General features: G+C 42.4%; 1 protein-coding gene across 1 annotated transcript; it reads left to right on the forward strand.

Moving 5' to 3' along the window:
• Positions 1-2,253: 2,253 nt before the first annotated feature.
• Positions 2,254-22,055, forward strand: LOC129367336 (voltage-dependent calcium channel gamma-4 subunit-like). Its single transcript, XM_055041699.1, has 4 exons — positions 2,254-2,476; positions 15,090-15,173; positions 17,307-17,447; positions 17,774-22,055. Exons 1-4 carry the CDS (start codon positions 2,254-2,256, stop codon positions 18,325-18,327), a joined length of 1,002 nt encoding a protein of 333 aa, XP_054897674.1. The 3' UTR covers positions 18,328-22,055.
• Positions 22,056-22,675: the final 620 nt, after the last annotated feature.

Consider the following 22,675-nt stretch of genomic DNA (forward strand, 5'->3'; position numbering starts at 1 on the left):
ATTTATTTGGGTTGGAGGTTCTAGGTTCCTGGTTTTGAGCATTTATTCAAGTTTGTGTTTTTTAAATAAAGCAGCCGGAGTAATTTTGCTTTTCCTGTCACACGGATGCCTTGTAGGCTCATATTTGCTGTCATATATATATATAATACACACGCACAGTGATTGCCCCATATCACATTCACCCAGTCCACTGCATTGATTAACCCCATAATCAATAAGTAAAGGTAAACAGCTCAGCAGACTCTGCTTGACTGAGCCGAAAATGTGACTCTGTCTACTGCAGGTTTTCCTTCCCCTCAACTTTCCACTAATACATATGTATGTCATGGGTGACCTCATGATCACCAGCTACATGCCTGATGTACGCAGATGATTTGGGTCGTAACTATAGTTACATATTCTCCATTACGTTTGGCTTTTCTTTTTGAAAACACAAAAAAACTTTTAGGAGTATTTTTTTTTTATAACGCTCCACTTTCTTTTACTTGAGTGATCTCATTTTGAAGATTGAGTCACATTTCTGGATTCTCTACCTACTGAGTGAAGAAAGGAGAGAAACATTCACCCGTCTAAGACTCACGCCTGCAGTTTCTCTTAAAGCTTCATGTGTTTTAAATTGACAGAAACTGATTTGGAAAACAAATATTTTTGCCTGATTTTTTTTTTTAAATGAGCAGCATTTTTGTCCTTAAAATTAAAAGTTTCAACTTTTAACTGGCTTTGCTCTGTCTGATGATGTAATTTGTAACGACTAAATGACTGATAAGTTATAAGTACTTAAGTACTTTTTAGCAGTTTGATTTTTTTTTGCTTTGTTTTGTTTATGTTCTTCTTCTTCTTCTTCTTTCTTCTTCTTCTTCTTCTTTCTTATTATTATTATTATTATTATTGTTATTCTTCTCTTCTTCTTCTTCTTCTTCTTCTTATTATTATTATTATTATTATTATTATTATTATTATTATTATTATTATTATTATTATTATTATTATTATATTTTAATTTTTTTACCAGATACTCTTTCACTCTTACTTGAGTGAAAAATGTGTTGAAGTGTAGCTAATTTGACCTGAGGGTGATGTTTGGATGCTCTGACCTCTGGTCCACTTAGTGCTGACCTTCAACAACTATTGAGGATTTGCTCCAAATATGATGATGACTTTGACATCAAGTTTAAATTAGAGCAAGAAGAGTTTCAAGCGATTCCTCTTACTTATCTTTCATATGTCTTTCTTTTATACAATGTTGAGGTTTTTAAAGAGACAGAGCCCCATTTCAGAGGCGTTGAATCAGGAAACGTCTCTTCTGTCAAGTCGTGTTTGATATGCAGCGTTTTGATCAGATGACGTGTAGTTTGACAAGGTAACGAGACGCGTCACACTTTAACAGAAAGACTCTTGCACAGACACTGGGAAATAGAACAATGCCGTAAATATTATCTTTTTTTAAATTTATGAGCTATGACGTTGCACAACGCCTCCAACCTCAAAGTAATTTTGACGGATGCTCTTTTCCCGAACAGATGTCCTATTTATTTATTTATTTATTATACTTTGAACTTAAAAGTCAAACGCAAATCAGATTTTCCTCTACTGTACATTTTGAAGTAGGGATCAGCGTTAAATGCTTTTCTTCTGCGTCTCTCTTTTTTTTTTCTTCCGTCGTCATAAAATCATCGCCACTTGAAGCGACGTCTTCTGCTCTTCGCGCGGTTCCGGTTCTGTTTCCTGTCCGGGTTCGGCTGGAAGGTGTGGCCTGGATGCGCCATCCATTGTGCGCTTCAACGCCAAAACACTAACTCCGCGTCTGGTTAGTGCACATTTGGTTTTGATTTTTTCCTTTATTTCTTCCCTTCTTTTTTTTTTTTTTTTGAACTATTAATTTATCGACAAAAAAAAAACAGCAACAAAAACAACTGACTTTACATGCTCGTCTAAAGATTTCTTTCTTTATTATTATTATTATTTCCACCTGTGGCTTTTCTAATCGTCGCCCTCAGCGGAATAATAATAATAATAATAATAATAATAATAATAATAATAATAATAATAACAAAAAGAAGATCTTTGCTTCTCGTACAGAACTCTGATTGAAGTTTAAGGAGAGGGGAGAAAAAAAAGAGGAGGAACTAACCGAGAAAGGATCGACTCTTTGGGCTTTTTGGCGATTTCTCCACGGTGCGTCAACGCTCAGCCTCTCGCTGCGTGCGTAAAAACCTGCTGCTGGAGGAGGACGCGCTACAGCGATGAGACGCCATGGCATGGTGTGACCGAGGCGCTCAGACTCTGCTGGCCATCGCCGGGGCTTTCGCCGCTTTCAGCCTGATGACCATCGCTATCGGCACCGACTACTGGCTCTACTCCCGGGCGCACATCTGCAACGCCACCAATGTCTCCGCCGACGACTCCCAGACGCAAAGCAGGAAAGTGAAAGGGGACCTGACGCACTCCGGACTGTGGAGGATCTGCTGTATCGAAGGTACAGACAAAATACAATCTGTATCAGGGCGGCGGAGGTTTGAAACTTTTCTATCTTTTCTTCCTGTTTTCCTTTCTGGCGCTCATTGTTTCTCATTCTTTGAAGCATCAGATTTGAAGTTAAACCTGAAGAGTTGCTCAAACAAGAAGAACAGAATAAAGATGTTTGAAAGCCTAACTAAAGTTCGTCAATAATAACACTGTGGGGTGGAAATGATCACTTCAATGATCAGTCATCTCTTTTTTTTTTTGGTCTTTTTAACCATAACCAGCCCATTTGTCCTGCTGATGCTTTTGTCGTTTAGTTCTGCAGCTCGTCTGATCCCTGAGGAGTTCTGGCTGAGTGTCTTGTGTTTGGACAACAGATCGATATTTATTTATTTATTTGGTTGATTCTGTTGTCCTTTTGTCTCGGTTCTGAAAATTTTTCCTGTGAGTTTTTTGTTTTTGTTTTTTCAGCCTTATATAAACCAAATGTTTTAAGGCAAGGCACCAGTTTTTAACAATGTGTTAGATAGAAAAAAAAAAACACAAAAAACCCAGAATGAATAAAGTAATAAGTGAAGAGTGCCAGCAAAAAAAGAAAAAAAAGAAAAGGAACAACAAAAATCAATTTGAATAAAAGTAAAAAATGCTAATTGAAGCAGCCAGGACATCCTAAAAATGAACTGGGAAACGACTGTTTCCTGAATATTGTCTCCCGTTGATCATTTCTGGTTCTGTGAATGCTGTGCGCTGATTTGCAGGCCAGTGATCCGTGCTGCTGGTGTTGGTCAGGACCCTGGCAGCAGCTTGAGGGGTGAGCCGAAGCTGTTCTTGTCCTCCTCCTTTTTTTATGCGCAGAACCCAGCAGAGACGTCCCTGCAGTAAATCAAACCTACAGAGCACAAAAAAAAACAGCTTTTCGTAAGGGCAGATCTGTTCCGCCTGATCCTACATGAAACGGTTGTCCGAGGTGTTTCAGCAGGCAACTCTGGGGCCTCTCAGCCTCAGAGTTCTTGATTCATCACGGCCTGCAGAATTACACAAAATAAACCAAGTAGACCGTACAGCAGTTGTCATTTTATAAATTCAATATGGAAAACAAAGCAATAATGCCCTATGATTTTAAATAGTGTATGCAATTTTTAAAAAAAGAAAAAACCGTAGTAGCTACAGGGGTGAGGCTTTATATTAATTACACCTTCACGCTCATGCTGAAGTAGTTTGTCAGAGAAGATCAATATTACTGCCTTGTTAATAAGATATGAGCTAAACCAGAAAGCTAATTATTAGCATGGAGTCTGTAATTAGGGCTGACTGACTGTACTGCCTCACTCTGACCATATTGGATTAAACATGGATTGAATTGGACCGTGAGTTTTTTTCGCTCAGATTGACTCTGGTTAATCTGTACAAAAATGGATTATGTAAACGTGTAAATGTACATAAATCAGGTTTGCATTTGCAAACCTCTTGTTTCGTTGTTGTTCTGTTGACTTTTAAACAACATTGTTCAGACATATTTTAATTTGTTTTAAATGCTTTTTTTTGGCACTCGTGGATATTTTTCAACAGCAGATTTAGAAATTCAGATAGAGAAGGGGGCTGATATGCAGCAAGCAGTTAGAGGCTGGGAATCGAACCGGGGACCACTGCGTCTGGGATGATGGCATCTGCATTTGTCCGATGTGGTGCCCCGTTTTTTAATTTTTAATAAGAAATGCTCAGTGAGGTCGTTAGGTAGAAACATAGACACAAAATTAAAGTGGCGTGAGAACTGTGCCCTGAGGAATCCCTCTGATGTGCTTGATAATCACAAAAACAAATAAGACATACCAGCCAAAGCAAATTAGCAGACAACCTCGCAAGGACTGAAATTCATAATTGTTAAGACGAATGTCTGGTGTTGTTGAAACACCCGACCGGAAACCATCGGAGAGATTTTTGTTTTGAAACCTCCAGATTAGGCTTTTAAAAAGGGTTTGATTACTTCTGCAGCTGCAAACATCTGTAAATACGACGTAGTCTTTGTCGAGCACAAGCTCAGAGGGTTGCATTTCTTCCGTTTAGCTTCTGTCACTCATTGAGAGTTGTCAGTGTTGTGGCTGCTGGAGTTGACGCGACGAGGCAACACTTTCCAAGACGTTTAATCATGCGCTCATGAATACAGTCATTATAGTCAAAGTCGTACTCCACGCACAAAGTCTGTACAATTATGAGTCATCCTGGAATTTCGTACGGACGGGGGAAAAAAAAAAAAAAAGGATTGCAATGCTATTTATGGATTTCATGTAAAGTTAATCAAAAGACACCATCCCTCCGCTCCTTGCACTTTGTAAGAAGCTGCAAGAGGCTTGAAATGGATTGCAGAGTGTTCCTAAACGTCTCTTCCCAGCCAGCTCTTAAGGCTGAAGAGGGGCGCTGAAAGAAAAAATCCAAAAAATAAGAAAAATCTCATAAGACGCTTTTTTTCCTTGTCTTTCACACAGGCACATTTGATACAAAAACACATCTGCGCAGACAAAACGACTCCAATCCCTGTTTTTGTCTGTGGTTCGGTATGTTAAAGAAGGCGACCGTGTTGCCAACATGAGATTAAAACACTATTTCACTTTCTGCAGTCGCCTTTCTGTGGTGTTTCTTTATTTTGTGCCTTTGTGGATTTCCCTGCCTTTAGGCGATTTAAAGTCTAACCAGCTCTATCGGGCAAAATGAGCAGCATAAATAATTGGTTTAGCTTAAGGGGACGCTGTCTGACTTTTATTGGGGAAATCATACAAACACCACGCCTTGTGACAAGACTAAAGAAAGATCTCTGACTTAAGGAGTGCATCTATCACCAAGTCTGACATTACGGTCAAATCCAGATGATTAACAGATCTCCATATTCTCCACTGTGGCCCAGTCTTGGGTGTCAGAGGTTGTGCGTGTTAGTCGGGCTCCTGAACGCATCAGCGAGATGTCGAAGGCGTCCTCTGAGGAGCGGCAATAGAAATGTGATTCTGGCTTGTGTAGAGGCTGGAGGTGGGGGCTGGAGGTTGCTATGGTGAGGCTATGCTGAGTAATAAAAGACGGGCTCCAATCTCTCAGACAAATGGGCCCCGGGGAGACGCCTCCCTCAGTGAGCTCACTGTGTGAGCAGCACAGTGCTCGGTTCTGCTGCGATACCCCCAATTATTTCCTCATTGGCCTTCTGCGCACATCTCCAGTCTTAACTGCCATCTTTTACTCCACAGAGGATGCAACTTTTCAACAATGCAAGGCTATTGTGTTACAAAAGTGACTGTTTATTTTTTTCTTCAATAGCACCCTGTATGTCAGTGTATCAGGACTGAAACGATTAATCGCGATGAATCGATAACTGAAATAATCGTCTTATAAATTTAGTAACTGATTAATCATTAAGCAGTCATTAAACAACACACCTCAGAGCAAAAAAAAAAAAAGAGTCATACAAAATATGCATTTTGTATTTTACAATAAAAAAAAAAACATCTTGGTAAATATGTTTTACCCAGAACTCCTGAAATCGTATCGTTTCAGCCTCACCTGGCACAAATTCTGTAACTAAAACAAATAAAATCTACCTTTTAGTACCTTTTAATATCTATTAATAAAAAAAAAATGCAATAAACAAATCATCCCTGCCCTGTATTGACTTTAAGTCATTTTGATGTTAGTGGTATATTTTCCAGATGCATCCTTTACTTCAAATGATCCAACGTTCACTAAGGGAATGCTACCTCCTTGAATTTAAAGCAATACAATTGTTTTTTATTTTACAAAAAGCATTTCTAATGTTCTTTATACATACATATATATATATATATATATATATATATATATATATATATATATATATATATATATATATATATATATATATATATCTCAGGTATGAAAAACTGGAGTCTCAGAGTCTCAGGTATGAAAAACTGGACAGCACCAGGGCCTGACATGATCCATGCCCACTGGCTAAAGAAACTCACTGCTCTCCATGAGCGACTGGCAGCCCAAATGAACCAGCTGCTACAAAGTGGGACTCACCCTGAATGGTTAACTGAAGGGCGGACAATCCTAATCCAGAAGGATCCATCAAAGGGTCCAGTCCCACCCAACTACCGACCAATAACCTGCCTCTCCACAACCTGCAAGTTCATGTCAGGCATCGTAGCGGCCAAGATAAGCAAACACATGGATAAACACATGAGCACGGCACAGAAAGGTATCGGTGTAAACAGCAGAGGAGCCAAACACCAACTCCTCGTAGACCACACAGTTGCCAAAGACTGCAAAACCCGACACACCAACATGTGCATGACTTGGATTGATTACAAGAAAGCCTATGACTCAATGCCGCATACTTGGATCATTGAATGCTTAGAGATGTATAACATCAACAGGACTCTGAGAGCCTTCATTGCAAACTCGATGAGGCTGTGGAAAACCACCCTTGAAGCCAACTGTAAACCACTTGCACAAGTGTCCATCAAATGTGGCATATACCAAGGAGATGCTCTGTCCCCGCTACTGTTCTGCATAGGCCTGAACCCCCTCAGCCAAATATACGGATACCGACTCAAAAATGGGGCCAATATCAGTCACCTACTCTACATGGATGACATCAAGCTGTATGCCAAGTGTGAGCGAGACATCGACTCACTGATCCACACCACCAGGATCTACAGCACTGACATTGGGATGTCATTCGGACTAGAGAAATGTGGTCGGCTGGTCACAAAGAGGGGGAAGGTGATCCGCACAGAAGGAGTCTCACTCCCACAAGGAACAATAGCAGACATAGAGGACAGTTACAAGTACCTAGGTATACCACAAGCAAATGGCAACCTCGATGAGGCCACAAGGAAAGGAGCCACAGCTAAATACCTCCAACGAATAAGGCAAGTCCTGAGAAGCCAGCTCAATGGCAAGAACAAAATCCATGCAATAAACAGCTATGCCCTGCCAGTAATCAGATACCCTGCTGGAATAATTAGCTGGCCAAAGGAGGAGATAAAAGCCACAGATATTAAGACCAGAAAGCTACTAACCATGCATGGAGGGTTCCATCCCAAATCCAGCACCCTGAGACTGTACACAAGCCGCAAGGAAGGAGGCAGAGGACTAGTGAGTGTGAGAACCACTGTCCAGGACGAAACAACTAAGATCCATAAATACATCACCCGCGGTGGGTGAGAAGGGAATTTTTTTTTAATATATATATATAAAAATTCCCTTCTCACCCACCGCGGGTGGTTCTTATCCTCTGAGCTCGGGTCCTCTACCAGAGGCCTGGGAGCTTGAGGGTTCTGCGCAGGATCTTGGCTGTGCCAAGGACTGCACATTTCTGGACTGAGATGTCTGATGTTGTTCCTGGGATCTGTTGTAGCCACTGCTCCAGTTTGGGGGTTACTGCCCCGAGGGCCCCGATGACCACAGGCACCACTGTGGTCTTCACCTTCCAGGCCCTCTCCAGTTCTTCCCTGAGGCCCTGGTATTTCTCCAGTTTCTCATGCTCCTTTTTCCTGATGTTGCAATCACTTGGTATTGCTACATCTACCACAACGGCTTTCCTCTGATGTTTATCCACTACGACAATTTCTGGTTGGTTCGCCATTACCATTTTGTCTGTCTGGATCTGGAAGTCCCACAGGATCTTAGCTCTGGCGTTCTCCACCACCTTTGGGGGTGTTTCCCACTTTGATCTTGGGGTTTCCAGTCCATATTCTGCACAGATGTTTCTGTACACTATGCCTGCCACTTGGTTGTGTCGCTCATGTACGCTTTCCCTGCCAGTATCTTGCACCCTGCTGTTATGTGCTGGACTGTCTCAGGGGCCTCCTTGCACAACCTACACCTTGGGTCTTGTCTGGTGTGGTAGATCTGGACCTCTATTGCTCTGGTGTTTAGGGCCTGTTCCTGGGCGGCCAGGATGAGGGCCTCTGTGCTGTCCTTGAGTCCAGCTTTTTCCAGCCATTGGTAGGATCAGCCACTCGGGTTATTTGCTGGTGGTACATCCCATGTAGGGGCTTGTCCTCCCATGATGGTATCTCTGGCACCTCAACCTCCGTTCCCTGTTGTTTGAGACATTCACTGAGCACATTGTCTGTTGAGGCTTTGTCCCTGATGTATTTATGGATCTTAGTTGTTTCGTCCTGGACAGTGGTTCTCACACTCACTAGTCCTCTGCCTCCTTCCTTGCGGCTCGTGTACAGTGTACAGTATATATATATATATATATATATATATATATATATATATATAAAAAAAAAAATTCCCTTCTCACCCACCGCGGGTGGTTCTTATCCTCTGAGCTCGGGTCCTCTACCAGAGGCCTGGGAGCTTGAGGGTTCTGCGCAGTATCTTGGCTGTGCCAAGGACTGCACATTTCTGGACTGAGATGTCTGATGTTGTTCCTGGGATCTGTTGTAGCCACTGCTCCAGTTTGGGGGTTACTGCCCCGAGGGCCCCGATGACCACAGGCACCACTGTGGTCTTCACCTTCCAGGCCCTCTCCAGTTCCTCCCTGAGGCCCTGGTATTTCTCCAGTTTCTCGTGCTCCTTTTTCCTGATGTTGCAATCACTTGGTATTGCTACATCTACCACAACGGCTTTCCTCTGATGTTTATCCACTACGACAATGTCTGGTTGGTTCGCCATTACCATTTTGTCTGTCTGGATCTGGAAGTCCCACAGGATCTTAGCTCTGGTGTTCTCTACCACCTTTGGGGGTGTTTCCCACTTTGATCTTGGGGTTTCCAGTCCATATTCTGCACAGATGTTTCTGTACACTATGCCTGCCACTTGGTTATGTCGCTCCATGTACGCTTTCCCTGCCAGTATCTTGCACCCTGCTGTGATGTGCTGGACTGTCTCAGGGGCCTCCTTGCACAACCTACACCTTGGGTCTTGTCTGGTGTGGTAGATCTGGGCCTCTATTGCTCTGGTGTTTAGGGCCTGTTCCTGGGCTGCCAGGATGAGGGCCTCTGTGCTGTCCTTGAGTCCAGCTTTTTCCAGCCATTGGTAGGATTTACTGATATCAGCCACTTGGGTTATTTGCTGGTGGTACATCCCATGTAGGGGTTTGTCCTCCCATGATGGTATCTCTGGCACCTCAACCTCCGTTCCCTGTTGTCTGAGACATTCACTGAGCACATTGTCTGTTGAGGCTTTGTCCCTGATGTATTTATGGATCTTAGTTGTTTCGTCCTGGACAGTGGTTCTCACACTCACTAGTCCTCTGCCTCCTTCCTTGCGGCTCGTGTACAGTCTCAGGGTGCTGGATTTGGGATGGAACCCTCCATGCATTGTTAGTAGCTTTCTGGTCTTAATATCTGTGGCTTTTATCTCCTCCTTTGGCCAGCTAATTATTCCAGCAGGGTATCTGATTACTGGCAAGGCATAGCTGTTTATCGCACGGATTTTGTTCTTGCCATTGAGCTGGCTTCTCAGGACTTGCCTTATTCGTTGGAGGTATTTAGCTGTGGCTCCTTTCCTTGTGACCTCATCGAGGTTACCATTTGCTTGTGGTATACCTAGGTACTTGTAACTGTCCTCTATGTCTGCTATTGTTCCTTCTGGGAGTGAGACTCCTTCTGTGTGGATGACCTTCCCCCTCTTTGTGACCAGCCGACCACATTTCTCTAGTCCGAATGACATCCCAATGTCAGTGCTGTAGATCCTGGTGTGGGATCAGTGAGTCGATGTCTCGCTCACACTTGGCGTACAGCTTGATGTCATCCATGTAGAGGAGGTGACTGATATTGGCCCCATTTTTGAGTCTGTATCCGTAGCCAGTCTTGTTGATAACTTGGCTGAGGGGGTTCAGGCCTATGCAGAACAGTAGCGGGGACAGAGCATCTCCTTGGTATATGCCACATTTGATGGACACTTGTGCAAGTGGTTTGCAGTTGGCTTCAAGGGTGGTTTTCCACAGCCTCATCGAGTTTGCAATGAAGGCTCTCAGAGTCCTGTTGATGTTATACATCTCTAAGCATTCAATGATCCAAGTATGCGGCATTGAGTCATAGGCTTTCTTGTAATCAATCCAAGCCATGCACAGGTTGGTGTGTCGGGTTTTGCAGTCTCGGGCAACTGTGCGGTCTACGAGGAGTTGGTGTTTGGCTCCTCTGCTATTTACACCGATACCCTTCTGTGCCGTGCTCATGTGTTTATCCATGTGTTTGCTTATCTTGGCCGCTATGATGCCTGACATGAGCTTCCAGGTTGTGGAGAGGCAGGTTATTGGTCGGTAGTTGGGTGGGACTGGACCCTTTGATGGATTCTTCTGGATTAGGATTGTCCGCCCTTCAGTTAACCATTCAGGGTGAGTCCCGCTTTGTAGCAGCTGGTTCATTTGGGCTGCCATTCGCTCATGGAGAGCAGTGAGTTTCTTTAGCCAGTAGGCATGGATCATGTCAGGCCCTGGTGCTGTCCAGTTTTTCATACCTGAGACTCTTTCTTGGACATCTGTCACAGTGATGGTTACCGGGGCTTGCTCAGGGAGGTTGCTGTGGTCCTCTCGTAGAGAGATCAGCCACTGTGCATTGCTGTTGTGGGACGCCTCCCTTTCCCATATGCCTTTCCAGTATTGTTCCGTCTCCAGCCTTGGTGGGTCTGCTCTGTTGTTATTGTTACCCTGCCATTGAGAGTACACCTTAGCTGGTTGAGTGGAGAAGAGCCGGTTAATCCTTCTGGATTCATTCTCCCTTGTGTATCTCTTTAGGCGGCTGGACAAGGCTTGGAGCCTCTGTTTGGCAGTCTCGAGTGCTTCAGGTATGGGCATCTGCCTGTACTTTCTGGGTACTGGTCTTTTCATTGCACCCTTGTGGAGCTCTGACAGTTGGCTCACTTCCTTCCTTGTTACCTTGATTTTAGCCTCTAACCGTCTTTTCCATGGTGGGTATTGGGTCTCATGGTTGCTCTTATAGCCAAGTATCTCAAGGATCACTGATGCTGAGTTGTAGATCAGCTCATTGGTTTCTGTTATGGTGTTGGTAGGGATCGTTCTCAATGCTGCATTCACATTCTCAATGAGACTTTCAGATGGTACTTCACTCAGCCGTTGTAATTGGCGCCGGGGAGGCCTGGTTGTCATTCGGGTCATGATTCTCTCTCTCAGGTCAGCAGCTGTCTCGTTCAGCTCTGTTTCGCTCATTGGGGCCGTGTATCCCCTCACTGGGTGGGGACTTGTAGTTAAGTCCCCACAGTCCTGACATCCGGGTTCCTCCCTTTTGCCGTAGCATTTGTGTTGTATCTCGTCAATCTCAAGTTGTGATAGCAGTTGCCGTTTGCGGATGTTGGAACACTGAGCTACTAGTTGTTTGGCGCTTAGTGTTGACTGGGGATGTCGAAGTAACCATTCCTTCCCCAGTCTTTGCATGTAACCCCTCTGACTAGGGTTACTTGAGTAGTAGCATTCCAACAGATCCACATTTTCATCTCTCGTCCATTTCCGTCTTGTTCCAGTAGCCCATTTGTCATCAAGGTGCTCTGGTTCCCCAACACCTGACGCAGACCTTGTTTGGCCGGGCGACGTCTGAGCCGGCATGTTATGCAACTTAGTATCTCTCATGGTATGAGGTAGGCAGTAGCTTGAAGGGTCTTGCCTAAGGACCCAGACTGGATTCGAACCCTGTCCTCTCGGGTGATATACTGATGCCTTATGTATTGAGCTATCCAGTCAATACATATATATATATATATATATATATATATATATATATATATATATATATATATATATATATATATATATATATATATATAAAGCTTAAATAGTTCAATTTAAAATTAGCCAAATGTTTCTTATTTGATTAAACAATTAATCAGTTCCTAAAGTTGCAATTATTATAAGCCATTTTTATGTTTGACACTGCAAGTAGGCTATGCTGCAAATTAGTTTACTGAAACCCGTGGATATTTTTGCACTGGTGCCACACAAGGCAGACCTAGCGCCGCTGTGACGAGATATAATGTGGCTTTTTGTTTATCTTAACTCTCAAACCTGGCATTTATGCTTAATTGTGCTCCAGTTATGACTGTCAAAGTCGTGGATTTAGCCAATTGTTGTCTTCTGTGACCAAACTAACTACTATTAGAAAATCAGGCAATTTATATCCTTAAATACCTGGAGAGAAACTAGACTTTGCTGTCAGCACATTGCATCGTCTGACATTCATGTAGTGAGACACAAACTAACCGAGATCCCGATAAACAGCTTATCACTGCAGATGTTAACACTCGTTGGAAATCACACTGCCAAATTGAATTTGTGACAAGGACAGAACATTTCTTTTGATATTTTATTTTTATTTACCAATTCTAACTTGGAAAAATCCAGAGAAAGTTGCAATTCCACCTTGAGAAATCAACTTCCTGAATCTCAACACGCGATCTAAAAATCTGACAAAATCCTCACACTTAAAAATGTCTGACGCTTTGGTAATGTGCTGCTTATTTACACTTTTTAATCTCATCGTTTGAGTCACATCCATCATGTTGCAAAGCTGTGTTTATGCATTAAGTCACTGGTTTTCAAACTGGGATCTGGAAGCTGGCAGAGAGGAACCCGACGCTCACTCTTAACTCCTGAAGCACAGCAAACCCTGACAACTTAAAAATGCCACTTGGGGAATTTTTGAAAATATTTTTTCCAAACAGAAACTCAGAGACCCCAACTTGGAAGTTTTAAATTCAGAACACACTCAGCCAGCATGTTAATAAAACGTTGATGGAGCTTCGGCGCCGATTCAAGGTGCGTGTTTGATGCCTACATTTTTAAAAAGGAAGCTGGAGGAAATTTAGAGAGGAGAGCAATTTGAAGCATGTCAGGGAAGTGTGGGTTTGAGACTCTCTCTCTCTCTCACTGTCTTGGCAGTGAGAGAGAGAGAGTCCTGTGAAAAAGACAAGATGACTGTTGAAAGAACCTGAAAGACAGAGCTTGAGATAGGGGAGCAAACAGTCTGAGCCTGTTTCATCACTTAATCCCCGAATTTCTTTAATTTCCTTTCCCTGCTGTCTCAGACATCAGCCACGAAAACCCCAACTTCACCGAGGAGAATCGCAGACACAACCCAACTCAACTCTCCATCACTCGTCAGGTCATTGCATGTCTGTCAGTATTGCAATGTTTTATCACGTCCCAAAACACAACGCAGTCACAGCCTGCAGAGAGGTAATCAGGCAGAAATTAAACAGTCAACTGAATGCGGCTAATCAGTCGGTGCTCTCGCTGATTTCGAGTTATTAACACCAACTGAGCTCATAGTTCTTCCACAGCGATAAATTAAATAAGGCAGAGACACGCCAGAGCTTCAGAGTCTGCTGAAAACTAAAGGGGAGCTTTTTCCCGCAAAAAATAGTTCAATAGTGAAGGATTAACCGACTATTTTTTAAAGATATTTTTTCCGTTACACTCTTAGATGAACCTGATGGGTAGTTTTTTATATTAGGCCGTGTCTTTAATGAGGATTCCTCTCCAATATTGATCTGCCTCATTTAAGATCAGCCATTTGCTGAGCCTGAGTCACATGTTACAGTTAAAGCTGACAGAGAGAAACTCTTGTGCGCTTAAGAATCTCTGTACCTTTTTATTTGAAACTAAAGTGGGTCACCCAGTGTTTCCTCCAACCGTGAACCGTGAGGGGAAATCCCAGATTTGTTCGATTCACAGCCTAACATAGAGAGCACGCTTCAATAAGCGGTGAGTTTACAAATCTACACAGAATATCTCGCCCACGTTCGTCATTCGCTGTGTTTCCATCACCAAATGCTCGCAAAACCTTTTTGATATTCCACAAAGGCCAAAAAAGAAAAACAATACCATTTCGCCAAACGCTGTTTGTCCGCTGGGTAAGAAAACACAATTAAAATCCTATGTGAATAAGTTCCTTCACTCAACACGCCATCAAAAGCCCAGTCATCCTCCTCCCAGCTCTTCGTCGTTTCCATCACGTGACTCCTGTGAAACGTTTCTTACTCTCATTTCGACGCAGTCCGATCAAACCGCGCAACTGGTTTGGAATTTGAAGATTTGCGAAGACTTAAAAATCCTTCACCGTTACTTTCTGAACTGAAGCTGAACAGTTCATTTATTGTCCCGAACTGAAGGAGTTTCATCATCGTGGTGCTTCGTCACCACAATGATGGAGCTGTGAAACGGCGTGCAGAGCTATCCGAAACATGCTGCCGTTTCCTTCAGGAGCATGATTTGCGTTCCAGCCTGCCTGGTCCTCTTCTCGCCATATTTCATGTTACATGCTCATGATCCCCTGCATGTGAAACTCGTGCCTCCGGGGCTTCGGTATGTTGCTGTGAGAGTCGTTCATGCTGGCAGCTAACCGCAAAATAAAGACTCAAATGTCAGAATGGTAGAAACACTGGAGTCAGAGTCTTAATTCAAAGTCTAACCGTTTAATATTCATAATCTGCTAATGTTTTATTCTCTTAAAAGTATGGAGAAATGATTCTCAGGGAGGAGACTGGATCTTTGAGTGGAAGGTGATTTGGTAGAGTGGAGATCTTAAGTGTTTTCTGTCTCGTTCTATGGTTTTCAACGTGGCTGGAAGAACGTCTCGGTGTCCACCGGTTCCTGCTTTCCAGTCTCACCTTTGCTTTTGGCTTCTTCATAGGTATCAACAAGGGAAGCTGCTTTTGGATCAATCACTTTCCGGAGGATAACGACTACGATACAGACAGCTCAGAGTACATCTTACGTAAGTCTGTGCAACAGCTTCATCTTCAAACACTCCAGCTTTTAATCCACCGTCGTTTTATTTATTTATTTTTTTCCCCCTCTGTGATGATGGAGTTATCACAAGAGTGCTTAATGTGTCATGACATCTCTATCCCCCCAATAAAAGCCTGATGTCATGACGGGATGCAGCTCTGCTAGAAAATGAAGCGTTGTGTGAAGAGTGTGAAACAAAGCTGACTTATGTGCCTATGAATGCCAAAATCTCGTTTGATGAAAAAAGATGGGTTCAGTGTCAGATGTTCGTGAATAGGGCATCCCATTAAGTTACTTAGTTCTTTATTTGGAAAGGTTTACAAATTGACATGTGATTTTGTGGCGCGTTCACGCCCAACGCGTTTTGAGCGACAAGCGCATCTGGTTTACGTTCAAAATCTATGTGGAGCGTTTGGTGTTAACGCACCACAAGGGTTAGATTCACTTTAAAAAATCAAAGTAAACTTTTCTCGTTAAACAAAATACATGATGAAAATTTTGATTTCTCAGGAAACAATTGATAAGAAAAAAACACCTGAAGGTTAGAATTGTGATGATATATCAAACCTAAATAACAAAAAGTTTCTATTTCTTCATTTTCTTTGGTTTCTTTGCTGGTATGTTTTGGGTCATTGACACATTGCAGAGTCTGGTCCCACTCCGGCTTAAACTGGTTTTGTTGGGATTCTTTTCACAGATGGCCTCGCATTTTTGTCCAGCACCCTAATATATATGATAGAATGCATGGTGGAAATCACTTACCCAATAGCAGAAGTCCAATTAGCCATTTTCTGGAAGAAAACATACAGGGTGGGCCATAAGTTTCCATACATAAACATTAAATATTGGACAAACATTTTTATTTTTGTGGGACTTTGTGTAACCACTTTGTGGTTGATCTGCAACATTCCCAGTTTTCTGAAACTTGCAAATAAGTTGTGCCACAGTGTTGTGTGTGATGCTGGTTCCATGTTTTGTGCAGCCATGTGACTGCTTCCCAATCCAGCCATCAGTATATTTTCAAATCTTTGCTCTTTTGCCAAATGCATCTTCTTGGGTCTCTGAAATCTATAAGAAATATACATTTTACATTCTCCTATGTATGGAAAGTTATGGTCCGTCCTGTATATCCTCTGTTCGGTCTCGCTAAGTCAATTCAAGACTCGCCTCCATACAGAACATTATTCCAGAAGTCCTGGTCTGTTTTGGCAGATTTGATCTTGTTTCTTCTAGAGCAGTGCGTTCCTTTTAACACACGTTCCTTGGATAACACGTGGAAGTTACTGTAGTTTGTGTGCATGAATGGGTGAATGCAGTTAAGCGCTCTGTGGTCCTATGGACTTGATGAAGTGTTGTACAAGCACCGACCATTTACCATTTAGCATTCAGTGCTGCATGAATCAGCCAGTCAGCATGTGGTAGCCTCCCCCACATTTCCCACACCCTGTCTGGTGCAGCAGTTCACCACCGTCAAGCCACAAAGCCGTGGCAAGCAAAGCAAAAATTAATATTGTGTGCTAGGAACAAAGCAGACGCGGTCATACAGTTGGATAGGTGGGGCATCAGCTAACATGGAGTAAATCATTGCAAAATGCCAGGTTTTCATTTTTTTTTTTCTGTTTTCTGCCAAACTGTCCTGTGTTGGTCATGTGTCCAGACTAAGGCCTGGTTTCAATTTCCCAAAGTTTTGTGGAAGAAGATATTATGGTCTGATGACACAAAGCTTTTAACTTCTGTGGGACCACCTTGATCCGACGTCGCGTTTTTTAAAATGGAACCGGATTTGTTCTCAAAACGTTTGAAATAAGGTTCCAAATACTGACAATTTTGACGACGTCAAAACTGAACGTTTCTCCCTGTTTTTATCAGTCGTTTACTGTATGGTGTCTTTTCTGACTTTGTTCTATTGCGTTTTTGGGACATGAAGCGCGTTGAACTGCCTTGTTGCTAAAAACATGTGCTGAACAAATAAACCTTATTGATTAAATCGGACGCGATTGTTTCCAAAAAGGTTGTGGTTTCACACTTCTACCATCCCCTGTGTGTGCCCTCGTTAAGCACGCCAACGTCGGCCATTAACGTTACATGCTGCTTCACTCTCTCTGTCATTTTGGTGCAGGTATAGTCCGCGCATCGAGCCTCTTTCCGATTCTCAGCACCGTCCTCCTGATGCTGGGTGGCCTGTGTGTCGGAGTTGGACGTTTATACACCAGGAAGAACAACATCTTGCTCAGCGCAGGCATCCTGTTTGTGGCTGCAGGTAGGACAAGTGTGACAGCTGGCATCTCACACACACACACACACACACACGACCCCCCCCCCCCACACACACACACACAATGTTTGTGATGTTAAATATGTTCTACCCAAATATACTCTGAAAGAAAAAGGGATTTACTTTTTATTTTTATTCGTGATTCTTGTAAATATCACAGAGAACAGGAAAAGGGTCGGTCTTCTTTACATCCACATGCTGTTGTCACAACAGAAAGCAAGAAAATTTACACATCGTGTCAAAATCTGAAGGCAGAGTTTCTCTTTTTAGCTTTTACCAACCACCACCTGCCTTCCTGTGCCTCTCTACAGGCCTCAGCAACATCATCGGCATCATTGTTTACATCTCCAGCAACGCCGGGGATCCCAGCGACAAGAAAGATGAGGACAAGAAGAACCAGTACAACTACGGCTGGTCCTTTTACTTCGGCGCCCTCTCCTTCATCGTGGCGGAGTCGGTGGGCGTACTCGCCGTCAACATCTACATCGAGAAGAACAAGGAGACGCGATTCCGGGGCAAGCGGGACTTCATCAAAGCCACCTCGTCCTCTTCGCCGTACTCCCGCATACCGAGCTACCGCTACAGACGGAGGCGCTCGCGCTCCAGTTCCAGATCGACCGAGCCGTCCCGCGAAGCTTCCCCCGTGGGAATGAAGATGGGCGGTGGGTCTGGAGGCGTGGGGCTGGGGATGGGTCTGCCCATGGGGGATATATCCATGTACACTCTGAGCAGGGACCCTCTGAAGGGCGGAAGTGGGCCCGCGGGGCCGTACAGTCCCGAGAGGAACACCGGGTTTTTACAAGTGCACAACTGCTTCCAGAAGGACGTGAAAAACGGAGCGAATCGGAGGACGACCCCCGTATGAGGCCTGGGTCTCGTTCCTGGGTTGAGCGGTGCGCTTTAGTAAATGTTGCGCCGCTGATGAGAAACAACAGTTTGTCACGCGACACATAAGAAAGTGTGTGGGAGTACGATTTTATTCCATGCCGAGGTGAAAGAAGTTGGGACAGTTCACGTTCCAAGAACAGAATTAAGTTTACAAAACTACATGAGCTTCTCCAGCATCAGGTTTAAAGGGGCAGTATTATGCATTTTCCAGGCACATAGAGTCTGGAAACATGACTGAAGAAATTTGACTTTCTTACTAATTACAAATTTAACACCTTGAAATTGAGCGCCTGTCTCTTTAAAAACTGAAACTCCGCCTTCAGGAAGTCATTACAATGGTGCTCCTTTTTTAACCCTTTTAATAACGTTTTTAACCACCATTTCACAGAGAAATGTAAAACAGGACAGCTAATTGCTGCTGGCTAGTCTGAAGGTGCCAAGTCGCGGGGCAGGTCTGCTCTGTGAGGCAGAAGCTCAGAAACCGCAGCTCCGAGGAGGAGCTCCTCAATCTGGGATCTGGGTCTCTCCAGGTGTTTTGAACGGTTGCCATTAAAGGGTTTTTCAAAAGTGCATGAAAAAAAAGAAACCAAGGGAGCATTACTGGTATGTTTATGATGATGGAATAACATTATAACATGATTAAAAGGTCAAAAAATGTTGATTTTACATAATACCGCCCCTTTAAATAGTGGCCCCATGTAGCTTTGTTTCATGAAGGCCGTGTTAAAATATTTTTACTACTTGGAAAGACGAAGCTCAGAGAATGTTCTCAGTAGGCGATTAATTTACAGGAAATAAGGAGCAACTTTCACAGACTTGATTTTGAGTTCAATTCAAAGCATCAAAATATTTTTTTTGTGTTTTTCTTGTGAAATACTGTTTTTGAAAATTAACCGCTTTCACTGTTTTGATGTGTTTTCGTCTCCAGTACTTGGTTTGCTCACATTCTGTGACCTCTCTCAAAGACGTCTCATGCTGAAATCTGCCACTAAAACACAGACGGTGCTAACTTGCCTTCTTAGCTCTACAATTTAAATGCTTTCACCGAATCCCATCACTCCTGTGTGGCGCTTGAGCAGACGTCACGTGGTCGGTGTAGGGGGGAGTATGTGCTTGTGTGTTCAGTGGCTCCGAACGCAGCATAACTAAAACGAAACTATGAATTTGTGTAAATAAATGTGAATGAAATTGCTGGCAGTCGTGACGTACGTTCCAACAGGCTGCGCAGGTTTCCGGCGTAAATGTTATTTACATGTGATTTGCTCTCGATGTGCTCAGGGACGATGCGCGGAACAAACGGGTTCCTCACTCAAGCCAGACAGACTGTTACCATTGGTTTGTGTAAGAACAACAAAAATAACATAAGGTCACACGTTTAGGGATGTTAACAAATGAGGAGATATTTTATGCCATTTCTTTTCCCCCAGAGTGTTTAAAAGACACCAGTGTCTTACGTGCTGTGGATTGTGGAGATTTAAGCTGATACTGGCTATTTGGAGCAGGATCTATTCCAGAGCAAATCTCTCACCCTTTTGGTGTTTTATTCATCAGGTTAGCTGCACTCTTTATTTTGTTACCTACTGCAGACAGCTGGGAAACAAAAGCAATGTGATATTTTCTAGGCAGATTATGGAGGATTTTCAGGAATTTGAAGGTTGTGGGATACATTTGGCATTCGCCAGTCACGTGAATAAATCTGTGTTTTGGCTAAGAAGATGGTGCCAAATTATTTAGCCATCCTATTTAAATTAAAAATTTATAAATACAGCAAATTTACACAGAAAAAGCTACAATGTAGCTTTTTTGATGCTTTTTTATTTTTTAGATTTTAAACTTTTTTCTTTTTTTTGTCACTAGTGCATGGCGGTGCAAATTGAAATATCAGAGAACTTTGATAAAACATAGCTTTTTTTTCCCTAATTCAAAACTTTGAATTATTAGGCTAACATTAGACACTGTCAACATTGGAACTTTTTTTTTTTCCAAAATGGGTTGCAGTTTCAAAAACATCCATTTCCAGAAATGTTTTCATCAACACAGAATCGCTGAGGACAGCCGAAGTTGCTACTCTTACTCCCCCAGACCTGTAGGTGGCGACAAACATGTAGTCCGGGACGTGTTCAGAGAACCTCCATATGAGATTAGAGCTAAACACAAGAAGAAAGCAAGAATGGCAAACAACAAAACACAACGAGTATTAATCTTGAAGTTGGTTAATGAACAGATGCAGCACAAATATTTACCCCACCGTTGTTGTTGTTGTTACAGCTTGTTTGGTGTTTGAGGTCAGGTTCATTAGGGTTTGTGGGAGGGCAACATTTTCCCATTCTGTAACCCCTTTTCAAAAGAGAAAAAAAAAACATATATAGTCCCTTTAAAACAGGTTTTGTAGTGTGCTAATGATAACTGTTATTTATTAAAAAGCACAGGCACGTGTTAATATATGGAGTTGATTTATTTATTCATGCCTAAATGAATATGATTAGCAAAAACATGAAACAAAACTGAAAAATAATTTAGCTGCCCCTTTATTTAGTCTTTTGCTAAATCTTCTATGCCGAGGGGGTTAAAAAATTCTTAGGAAGTACCAACAACTTACCTCACAATGGTTCATTTCAATTTAGTTTGAGTAGCATTTGGAATGAGTTTGATGTCTTTTTCTTTCTTTCTTTCTTTCTTTCTTACTTTCTTTCTTCCCTTCTTTAACAAATTTTCTCATTTGTAGATGACAGAATATTAATTTGACATGACTGGATTCAGTTGCTGAAACAAAATTGGAAAAACTACCACCAGAAAAAAAATAATGAATTTGCTGGAACACATTTCTGCACATTCCCGTTACCTTTAGTGGGAGCCGTCTGGAGATTTTCTTCAGGCATTACTTTAAAATCACTGGAGATAAACCATCTTCCATCCCAAGCAACAGCATAAAATGTCTTTGAATTCACTCTGTGTGTCACATAATTAGCACCGGGAAACATGAAAACTACACAAAGTGTTAAATTGGACCTTTGACCTTTGACCAGTGAGGGTTTTATATAAACTTGCTCAAAGTGCTTGGAAATCTTCAAGGTTTCTGATAAAATGGTGTTCTTCTTCAGACCCTGTTCCAAACAGCCATCATCTCAGATGAGAATTACATGCCAGGATGACGCTGAAACGGCACACAGCGGCACTTTACAAAAACAAGCCGTCCCTTTAGCTGGGTTATTTTCTGCAGCCGCTGCCTTTTGTGTAAAGAGAAGGTCTTGTACCGGTAGCGGTTTTCTATCACGTCTCAGTGAGTTGACCGACGTTCACAGTGTCGACTTTGAAGAGGCTGAGCAAATGAACCGTCAATAAATTTTGTTGTGTCAGTTTGGAGTGATGTGACTTTCTTTTGCATGATAAGTAGCAACTGATTGGTAACAAATCACAGGGGGAAAAAAACTGTAGAAAATTGGTAAATATCATAGACATCATTTCTTCCCGTTTGGCCATTTTTCATCTCTGTTCATTTGCAATAGTTGCTGTAGAGAGGAAATAGTTTTCTGCTTACACCTGGAAATCGGCGCGCTTGAAGCATTTTTTTCTTGTTAGTCATCTTTAGATTAATAAATAATTACTCTCTCATTTGGAGACGGAGCTTCATTTACTGTATTAGTTGCTTAATTTAAATAATTATCTCTGCCTTTAATTGGCCAGCTGTCAGGTAATGTGAAATAATAACTAAATGGGACATTAATAGCCTATTATTGTACTTTATCACAGCAGAGAATCTGATTCAGTGAGTAAATAGTTTTATTTCCATGTTCCTGTGGTGATTTAGTTCATTTAAGTCCCTAATTTTCAACATAATAAGTGAAAGACGAGGTGATTTCAGAATAAGTTTACAAGTGACTTCGTGACTAAATAAAGTTGGCTGTTATTTGAGAATGTATTATGAAGAATATTTTAAAAATTACCTGCTACTATATACTTCTTTCCTGTTTCTTTGTTGCTCTTGTAGTTTTCTGATTTCTCTCCACTTCATTTATTTCTGTTTTCTTTTGTCTTTCTTTTGTTGACTCCATCTAAACACTGATTTGGAACAACACCGTGTGTTAAAAAGCATGCGATGCTCTGATCTGAGGCGAACCTCATCCAAAGTGGCAGACTAAGAGTGTCTTGTGAGCTTTGATTGACCCGGTCGTGTCTGGCTAACATAGCAGTGCTGATGTGGTTGCTGGGTTCTGGCAGACAGCCAGACAGCACAGGAAACGAAGATCAGCCAACTTCATGCTTGATTGAGCTAACGGGCTCCCAAGAGCTCATCCAGAATTTGAATGGCGCGTCGACAAAAAAGT

The sequence above is a fragment of the Poeciliopsis prolifica genome, unplaced genomic scaffold (genome assembly GCF_027474105.1).
Source record: "Poeciliopsis prolifica strain line A6 unplaced genomic scaffold, Auburn_PproV2 SCAFFOLD016, whole genome shotgun sequence".
Taxonomy (NCBI): Eukaryota; Metazoa; Chordata; class Actinopteri; order Cyprinodontiformes; family Poeciliidae; genus Poeciliopsis; species Poeciliopsis prolifica.

What these genes read in the sequence shown, in the direction of transcription:
- LOC129367336 (XM_055041699.1), top strand. Translation starts at nt 2,254, where the DNA reads ATGGCATGGTGTGACCGAGGCGCTCAGACTCTGCTGGCCATCGCCGGG. An exon ending in GAGGATCTGCTGTATCGAAG is followed by an intron (nt 2,477 to 15,089) that starts GTACAGACAAAA and finishes GCTTCTTCATAG; the next exon opens with GTATCAACAAGGGAAGCTGC. An exon ending in CATCCTGTTTGTGGCTGCAG is followed by an intron (nt 17,448 to 17,773) that starts GTAGGACAAGTG and finishes GCCTCTCTACAG; the next exon opens with GCCTCAGCAACATCATCGGC.